This window comes from Acanthamoeba castellanii, assembly GCF_000313135.1.
Source record: "Acanthamoeba castellanii str. Neff unplaced genomic scaffold scf7180000084708, whole genome shotgun sequence".
Classification (NCBI taxonomy): domain Eukaryota; phylum Discosea; order Longamoebia; family Acanthamoebidae; genus Acanthamoeba; species Acanthamoeba castellanii.
In genome coordinates, this window is record NW_004457620.1 from 9,473 (window position 1) to 18,546 (window position 9,074).

At 56.8% G+C, this 9,074-nt stretch overlaps 4 protein-coding genes across 4 annotated transcripts in view; 2 read left to right on the forward strand and 2 right to left on the reverse strand.

The window, feature by feature from the left end:
• Positions 1-179: 179 nt before the first annotated feature.
• On the reverse strand, positions 180-1,454 carry ACA1_141530 (NAD dependent epimerase/dehydratase family protein; the record flags this gene model as incomplete). Its single annotated transcript, XM_004349522.1, has 4 exons — positions 180-491; positions 570-839; positions 904-1,100; positions 1,232-1,454. The coding sequence occupies 4 exons, from the start codon at positions 1,452-1,454 to the stop codon at positions 180-182; spliced, it is 1,002 nt and encodes a 333-aa protein (XP_004349572.1).
• Positions 1,455-2,345: 891 nt separating this feature from the next.
• On the forward strand, positions 2,346-5,279 carry ACA1_141540 (uncharacterized protein; the record flags this gene model as incomplete). The annotated part of the gene is made up of 17 exons (XM_004349523.1): positions 2,346-2,441; positions 2,525-2,624; positions 2,694-2,731; positions 2,831-2,920; positions 2,992-3,064; positions 3,165-3,231; positions 3,318-3,425; positions 3,524-3,623; positions 3,712-3,769; positions 3,842-3,969; positions 4,050-4,136; positions 4,232-4,291; positions 4,376-4,456; positions 4,666-4,712; positions 4,783-4,906; positions 4,981-5,044; positions 5,131-5,279. The coding sequence occupies 17 exons, from the start codon at positions 2,346-2,348 to the stop codon at positions 5,277-5,279; spliced, it is 1,470 nt and encodes a 489-aa protein (XP_004349573.1).
• Positions 5,280-5,411: 132 nt separating this feature from the next.
• Positions 5,412-8,485, reverse strand: ACA1_141550 (ribosome biogenesis GTPase Der, putative; the record flags this gene model as incomplete). The annotated part of the gene is made up of 12 exons (XM_004349524.1): positions 5,412-5,575; positions 5,691-5,855; positions 5,932-6,004; positions 6,119-6,309; positions 6,395-6,481; positions 6,564-6,848; positions 6,943-7,077; positions 7,131-7,325; positions 7,401-7,527; positions 7,639-7,773; positions 7,880-7,997; positions 8,097-8,485. The coding sequence occupies 12 exons, from the start codon at positions 8,483-8,485 to the stop codon at positions 5,412-5,414; spliced, it is 2,064 nt and encodes a 687-aa protein (XP_004349574.1).
• Positions 8,486-8,723: 238 nt separating this feature from the next.
• ACA1_141560 (queuine trnaribosyltransferase subfamily protein) overlaps positions 8,724-9,074 on the forward strand; it is a gene marked incomplete at both ends in the record, with an annotated part of 944 nt that continues 593 nt past the window's right edge. The window contains one exon of the mRNA XM_004349525.1: positions 8,724-8,915. Coding sequence (XP_004349575.1) covers positions 8,724-8,915 — 192 coding nt within the window. The remainder of the gene's footprint in view (positions 8,916-9,074) is intronic.

Sequence of the window (9,074 nt, forward strand, 5' to 3'; positions counted from 1 at the left end):
CTTTTCGAACGCCTTGTTCCCCAGACAACAGTGCTGGCGAGCATGAATGGCAAAAGGTGCACAAAAAGTGAAAAGAACAGAGTAGACAGAAAATGATTTTATTTCGTGGATGAAAAGTCTTGAGTGTAATGAGACAGCTATCTAGCACCCATTAGCCCACTGACCCTGCTGGCTCATCATCATCGCTGCGGCACGATGCCGAGGGAGATCAGGGCCTTGGCCATGTCGGTGACGGACTTCTCGATGGGCGTGAAGGTGATGCCCAGCTGCTGCTCGGCCTTGCTGCGGCTGTACTTGGGGCGGTGGGTCACGGGCGCGCTCTCGGTGGTGGGCAGACGGTCGCGGAAGGCGGCCAGCTCGGGGTCGGCGCGCAGCATCTCGACCAGCTCCAGGTGCGAGATGCCCGTGGGCGACGACGCGATGAACCTGTGACCACCGGCCTCAGGCTTCTCCATCGCAACCACGTGCGCCAACGCCACATCCCTCACATCCTAATCAACACGACACGACAGGCGACACGACGCACACAGTTAGGGTTAAGGTGGCGGTGAGAGGTTAAGGTGACGTACGACGCAGCCGAAGCAGGAGGGGCGGCAGCCGTCCTTCTTGAAGGTGCCGGAGAGGAAGCCCTTGACGGCGCGCACGCTCTCGCTGTCAGTGCGGGCCGAGAGGGGCGGGCCGAGGACGAACGACGGGTTGATCACGGCCAGGTCGAACTTGCCCTTGCCCTCGCCCTCGTTCACGAACTTCCACGCGGCCCGCTCGGCCAGCGTCTTGCTCAGCCTGTAGGGCGCGTTCTCCAGCGTCGAGTCCTCGTTCCAGTCCTCCTCGGTCCACACCTGTATGTGTGTGTGTTAACCCCAATCCTTGGTTGTGCGTTGTGCGTTGTGCGTTGTGACTAACCTTGTCATCGGGAGGCGTGGCCTGCCAGGCGACGGCAGCGCAGGAGGAGGTAACCACCACGCGCTTGACGGTGCCCGACTTGGCAGCGGCGTGCAGCACGTTGAGCGTGCCCTTGAGAGCCGGGTCGACCAGATCCTTCTGAGGATCGCTCACGGTAATCTGGAAGGGCGACGCCGTGTGCATCACGTAGTCGGCTCCTATGTCACCAACATCCACATTCAGCACACTCAGTAAATCAACAATTGTTGATTTAATTGACGTTGATAATCTTTGTGTAGCGCCAAAAACGTGAAGATGATCGATCCTGAAATTTGGGAGGGGAGGTAACCTTTGCAGGCCTCGTCGAAGCTGCCCTCGGTGAGAAGGTCGGCCTCGAAGAGCTGGAGCGCGGGGAAGAGCTCGCGCAGGTGGCTCACCTTGGTCTCGTCGGCGAGGCTACGCACGGTGCCTCGCACCTTGTAGCCACGCTCGAGGAGCAGCTGGACCACGCTTCCCGCAATGAAGCCCGACGCTCCGGTCACAAGCACCACTCCCTTGTCAGCGGTCGCCATCTTCTAGTTTGTGAGTACCTTCCTGCCCTTTGACTGTTTCTGTTGGGTTTTGGATCCAAGTTAGGATAAATCCAGCCATTGACACTGGCGGGAAACTCACAACACATCCCCACCTGCCATCTTCTCTTCTTGATGGTGTTGAGCTTAGCAAGCTCCTAACTGAGCCACTCATGGCCCAGGCCTTTGTCAAGGTGTACTGCACCCCAGAGCTGAGTGATCTATGTCCTTCAAGTTCAAGTTCCACACAGACCAAGACCACTGATTCTTCCTCATGTGGCACTTGCTGCAAGCAGCCTGGCCACATGCACAATTACCAACCATCACCTTCTGCTTACCCAAGCTCTGCATCAGGATTCTGCTCACACAGGAGATTATCTGGGACACCTGTGATCAGGGCAGGCAGATGGGATTGTGATGTGATAGTGTGTGAGCCAGTGGACATCATCCCACAAGAGGGGGCAATCTGGATAGCAAGGCTGCAGGAGAATTCCAAGAGTTTCCAGGAGTTGCAGTTGTTGTTTCATTCTTTTTTCGCCTTTGGCCTGATTGGACCCTCATGAGGTCCATAAAAAAAAATATAAGAAGCCAAAGACCCGACAGGGATGACACCCCCCCGCTGTTGTGGTGGGATCATCATTCTGGATCGCCTCAAAGAAAATTAAGAAGCCAAAGATCCGACAGGGATCGACACCCCCCCGCAGCTGGGGTTGCTGTTGTGGTGCAATCATCATTGGGGATCGCCATCAACCACTCGCGGGAGTTAGGCGGAGATAGACCGGGCTATTGCACCAATCCCCACCACCTCGGGCTACCCAATACCACCTACCGGGCCACCAACACACACAAAACCAACATACCAACAGACCTCGCCTAATTCTTGAAGTCTACAACATGATGCAGCCGTTCTTCTTGCTCGGGCCGCGGTACTCTGGCCTCGGCCTCGCGCTACTTGCCCTGTCTCTCCTCCTGGTCCAACACGCGCAAGCGGTAAGGCACTCAACTTTGGGATATGGTGTTGGTGCTGGTACTGATGTGCAATTGGCTCATTGGGTCCCATGATATATCTGCAGACGACGTGGGTGGTGGATGCGAGCGGGAAGGGCAACTTCACCTCACTCGACGCCATCTACAGCACCAAGGTCAAGCCGGGCGACATCGTCTACATGCGCGGTAGGGCTGCTATTTAGATCTAGATAGCGCGTGCCGTGTTATCTTAATTTTAAGTTATATTCCACACAGGGACGTTCACCACGGTGCAGACCCTGCAGAACATCAATGTACGTTCATGTTGTCTCACCGGGGGGACCACCAAGGCAATATAGCACGAACTGTTGGTTGATTGTTGAACAATAATGGTGAATCCACCATATGTACAGGGCACGAAAGACAAACCGATCACCATCACCAGCTATCCTGGCACGCGTGCCATTGTTGACGGCACCACCGCCAACCCCGGCGGCTACCAGGTTCGTCTGCGCCCACCTGCAACCCTCACATCACGGCAACAAGCCCAGCTTAAACCTGGTCCATCCCCAAGGGACTTGTGCGGCTCAACCTGTGCCACTTTGTCGTGTTGGACAACATCATCGTTCGCAAGTCTTCTCAGTCCGGTGCGTTACATCTCCTCTCAGCACAGCACCGCACTTCTTTTTGATCTAAAATTGCTGGACTAGACACCTTCATTCACCCGTCACGCTTCCAACAAAACAGGTATCTCGTTCTATTACAACAGTGACTCGGTCGTCCAGAACTGTGAGGTCCACGACGTACAGATCAGGTACCAACGCCAGCCAGTGAACGTGGTGCGGCATCCATGAATGGGGCAACTCTGGTTAACCAAAGTTCTTGCCTATGCCACAACAGAGGAATCGGAGGGTGTGGCGACAACGTGGTGATTCGCAACAACACGGTCTACAATGGCTGCATGCAGAACTATGCCGGCAAATTTGGGTCCTGGTCGCAAGTTGTCTCGTATGCCTCGCCGCTCACCACCACCACCACCACCGCAGCTCATGCCTGAAACACCGGTGCGACTTACTCAATCCCACCACAATCATTCATTCATTCAGGAGCGATTCGTGCTCGTCGACCACCAAGTTCAACAAGAACTGGGTGATCGAGTACAACAAGGTCTACAACAGCTGGGGCGAGGGCATCGACTGCATCCAGGTACGTCTTCACCGCCATGGGGGCACAATCGATTGGGAAGACAAAAAGCGACTCAACTGACGGATGGTCCGCGTTTTTCTTTTTCGAGGTGACCGGCTGTGTGGTCAGGCACAACGTGGTCTACGACACCTACTCTGTCAACATCTGTACGTACTGCCGCGCCAGTGTATACTTACACTGACGCACACTGATGTGGTCTGCAAAAAATGACTCAACAGACGTGGACAATGCGAACGGCGTGGTGATCGACAGCAACTACATCTACTCCAAGAACACCAGCTACTACCGCACCACGACCTACACCTGGCCGGCGACCGGCATCCTTGTCGGAGCCGAGACTTGGCCGGTACTACTGCGCTAGAGCGGCCTGCGCCCATGTTCTCTCATGTCTGACGTGCTGCGCGTGCATCATTTTATTTCAATCAGGCCAACCCGCAACCAACGTTCAATGTGACCATCAAGAACAACCTGCTCGTCGGCACCAACGGCATCTCCAACTTTTACGGCGGCAGCGTACATCACCCTCTTATGCCGTGCGTGTGCGTGTGCGTGTGCGTGTGCGTGTGCGGTTTTCATTCTTTTCTGACGTGTACCCCAAACATTTTCAGAACTGGGTGAACAATGTGCGCATCTACTACAACACCATCTGGAACCCGAACGCCACCGGAGTACGCCATCACACGTTCTTACATGAGAGAGAATTGAAGTCATGACGAATGCTGACTGTCCCCCCTGTGTGGCATGATGATCAGATCGGACCCTTCACCTGGCCGCAGCAAAAGAACATCACGCCGTCCGGCAATGAATTTAGGAACAACCTGATCTGGACCAAGGTACCCCACATTCACTTTGCTTTAGACGTGGATGTAGTAATGAACTGACTTAGCATGGTTGGTCATCATCATCATCGTCACCACCCTCTCTCTGCTCACTTCCCTAAAGCCATCCTGGGCTTGCATGTGTGCGTTCTTCCTCAATCATCCCCCTCGCCTATCAACGCTATCTAAACATATTTGTGTGCTGCGGTTGGCCAGCCGGACAGAGAAGCGCGTGGACCATTTCCAACAATGTCTGGGTCGGAGTTAAAACGTACTTTGCCCCTGCTGGCATGTAGCGCCCATCATCATCACTGCTGATTCACAGTTGTTTAAAACAACAGGATTCCGACCAACTGTACCGACACGTCGTCCACGATCACCTCCCTGGCCGTCAATACGACGCTCATCAACTTTGCCAGCGGTCGCGTTCCCGTCATCAGCTCGCCCTTGACCGACTTTTACCTGGTACCACGCGCTGGTCCCTTCTCTCATTCGCAACTACACACAAACGGCTCACACTTACGCGCGCCTGTCATTAGGGAGCCTCATCGCCGGCTCGCGGCGCTGGCGTTGCCTTGGCCAGCGTCACGACGGACTACAACGGTACCCACCACATCAGCAGCAGCAGCCTCATTGGGTCATCCCAAGCGGAAGCCTCAGGTTTTGGTTGTTTGCGTGGTGATCTCCAGGCTACGCGCGGGCGAGCAAGCCCAGCGTGGGCTTCGTCGAGTACGGCACCCAGGCCAACTCCGATGGCAGCGATGGCTCGTCAGCCTCAGTCGCCACGGGCTTCTTCCTGGCGGCCGCGCGCTCGGTGTCCGCTTTCCTGCTGGCGTGAACCTTGTTGGTCCTGTCTTCAACAGCCAAATTGTGTACTTCGTACCTGTTCTTCTCCATTTCCACATAAAACACAGAAGATCAGCAGAAATTGGGTGAACAACGTGCGCATCTACTACAACACGATTGGAGCTTAGGAGACGATGGTCTTCTCCTTGTCCTTGAAGATGAGGCGCATGGGGCTGCCGGTGTAGGGGTGGAACTCGCGGATGGCGTTCTCCAGGAAGCGCTGGTACGTGAAGTGCACCAGCTCAACATCGTTCACAAAGAACGTGAACGACGGCACCTTCACCTTGGCTGTCACGCACCACCGACCGCACACGACACACCGCACACGCACACGCACACGAGACAGCCGGGTGAGCTCGTGGGGGCTGGGTGGTGGCTGCAATGGATTGGTTGTGGGCCGGACCTTGGGTGGCGTAGCGGATCTTGAGCTGCCGGCCGTTCTTGGACGGGGGCCGGTGCCGCGTGTGGGCGCTCTCGAGGAGCTTCATGAGCGTCGACGTCTTGATGAAGTGCGCCCTCTCCCGGGTGATGCGGATCGCCAGATCGATCGTCTCCTTCACATTGACGCCTTTTCATTCACCGCACACAGAGAGGATTGGTCAGCCAGCACACGAGTGTTGTGTGTGTGTGTTGTGTGTGTGAACCTGTCTTGGCCGAGCAGAACATGATGGGCACATATTTCATAAACTTGAGCGTCTCCTGAACGTACTTCTCCCACTGTATGACACACACAACAGACACACGACACACGACACACACGACACACACGACACACACAGCTTTAGGATCATGCTAATTGGCTCGCTGCTCATTCATACAAAAGATAGTAACCTTTTGCTTGCTCTCCTTCGACATGTCCCACTTGTTGACGACCACGATGGTGGTGGCCTTGCTGTTGAGAATGTGTTCCGCGATGCGCAGGTCCTGGTCCGTGATGCCCTGCGTGGCGTCGATCAGCTGCAACACGATGTCGGAGCGGTTGATCGACTTGATGGCCCACAGCACCGACGACCGCTCAAGCCCTGCACGTCACAATCGCGCCCGCCCGCCCGCGCACGCATGAGGCCAGCGCAGCGAACGAAACAGCAGAGTTCGGTGCGTGCGTACCCTTGACGTGGGTGGCCCTTCGGTTGATGCCCGCAGTGTCGACGATACGAATGGGCACGCCGTCGGCGTCCGGATTCGCCGCGGGCTCTGTGGTTGGTGGTGGGGTGATTGTTTGCGGCGGATGAAAGGTACACGACACGACACGACACGACACGCACAGCGGCGGTACCTTTGAGTTTTGTATTATTAGCCTTCTTTGCTCGGACTTTTGTCTCGTGCTCGTCGTCATCGAGATCGTCTTCCTGCTCGTCGTCTTCGAGATCGTCTTCCTGCTCGTCGACTTCATCGTCTTCGGCGGCGTGGACCACTTCTGCGTCCTGCTGCTTGCCTTCTGTGGTCGCCGCCGCCGCCTCCTCTTCCAAGCCCATGGTCGCTTTCGCCGCGCGGCGCTTTCGCTTGCGCGGCTTCTTGCCCCGCCACATGATGCTGTGGTCCACCGCGTCGTGTGTCGTTCCTGATGATGATGATGATGATGATGATGATGATGATGATGATGATGATGATGATGATAACTACATCAACGGAAATCATGGCAGAGGCGTACGCACCGGCGACGTTGGTGACGATCACGCGCTCGCGGCCGAGCACCTGGTTGAGAAAAGAGGATTTGCCTACATTGGGCCGGCCCACAATGGAGATCGAGATTCGCTTGCGCGCCAGCTCCGCCTCCGCCTCGGCGTCGCCTGTATAGCCAGCCACACACGTCCGTACCACCATGCCGATTGGTTAAACGAACTAACCAGGCCCGCAGTAGCGAGCCAATCGGAAGAGGTGGTGATCTGGTGCGTGCCTTCCGATTGGTCCTCGGCCGGAAACTTGGTCTGCACGATGTCGTAGACCTTGTCGAGGAGTTCGCCGGCGCCGGCGCCGTGGATGGCCGACACGGGAATGGCCGGACCCAGCCCCAGCAGCCAGTAGTCGTCCGGCTTGCCTGCGGTGGCGCGGGGGGGGGGTGACGTTAGATTTCGGTCGAAAGCGAGTGGGGAATTCTCTGAGCCTCGCATACCGGTTGGTCCGGCTTTGTTGCGTTCGTCGAGCTCCAGGACGAGGTCGGGGTTGTCGCACTTGTTGGCCACCAGCACGATGTCCTTGTCGTGCACATGCTTTCGCAGCACTCGCGCCACTTCCACATCCTGCGCAGCACACGTCAGCACAACACACGCTCCACCACACCGCACACATGACACACACACACACACACACACACAACACACCACACAGTAGATAACATCGAAGGTGGGCACCTTCTTGGTTACGCCCTCACGGAAGTCGAAGAGGAAGAGAATGATGTCGGCTTCGTTGATCGCCACCAGGGCCTGCTCGTGGATGAGCGGAGAGAAGAAGTCGCCCGTGCCCACCATGCCGCCCGTGTCGACCACCTATCGATGATGCCGACACAAAACATTAGCCTTCCCCATCGAAGCCACAGCCACACCACTACACGCCGTCGTCGTCAAAGAGTTGGTCGTGTGTGGAAGTCCTTACCATGACCGATCGGCCGCCGATGTCGCAGTAGGCGTAGACTCGATCGCGCGTGGTGCCGGGCTCGGATGTGACCAGGCTCTTGTTCATCCTCACCAGCCTGCCCATCGTAACCATCGGCCTAGTTAGCCCTGACACGACACACGCGCGACACGACACGACACGACACGCACACGACACGCACACGACACGCACACGACACGTGGCTACTACAGCGCACCTGTTGAAGAGGGTGGACTTGCCGCAGTTGGGAAGCCCCACGAGCGCGAGCACGGGGTCTCGCCGCATCGTGTACCGTTCGGTGTCAGACTCGACGCCTCCAAGCGCTTCCTCCTCGGCGGCCGGCCGCGCCTTGGAGGCCTCGCCCGATGGCGCTCTCTTCTTCGTAGCGGCCGCGGCGCCTGGCCCGCGTGCGGCGTTGCTCTTGCCACCTCCGCCCTTGCCACCAGCGCCTCGCGTAGCAGATGATGATGATGAAGATGAAGATTTCTGGGAATGAGGGCGCGTGGTCTGCTGTGCTCGATCCCTGCCGCTGCCGCCACCGCCACGGCTGCCGCCTGCACCTCGGCTGGTGGCCAGCCCTCGTGCGGAGGCGATGGGGCAGCTCATCGATGGCATCTGCAAAATTCGTGTAGGCCGAAGAAGGAGCGATGATGGCTGGGGCAGGACCCAAAAGGAGGAGGAAGCAAGGGATGTTGCCGTCGTAGTGGTGCCCGGGCCGACGCAGCTCCGAAGCCGTAGATGGCTCATCTTCAATAGCCGAAGTGATTTGAAATAAGAAAAGAAAAGAAAAAGGAACAAATCATTATTCGATTGATCACAGCTTCCGGAAAGGGATTGGAGAGTAATGGAGGTGGCACCTGAGACGATTGAGGCCAAGGAGATGGTGGATGGAGGCGTGGGAGAGCCTGTGCTCCGGAAGATGCCGCATGCGCTCAAATACGAGGTGGTGGCGCGGTGGAAGCGAGCGCGGGTCGGCCGCCTCACCCTGCCCCACCACGTCTGCGATACCCCCATGTTCATGCCCGTAGGCACCCAGGTACCCCCTTCCCCTTTCTATTTATTCTTTTATTCTTCTATTCTGTTTTCCCCTTTCTATTTATTCTTTTATTCTTTTATTTCTGATTTTTCTACTTTTTGGCTGCAGGGCACAGTGAAGGGGCTGACGACGGAGCAGCTCGAGGCGCTCGACTGCCAC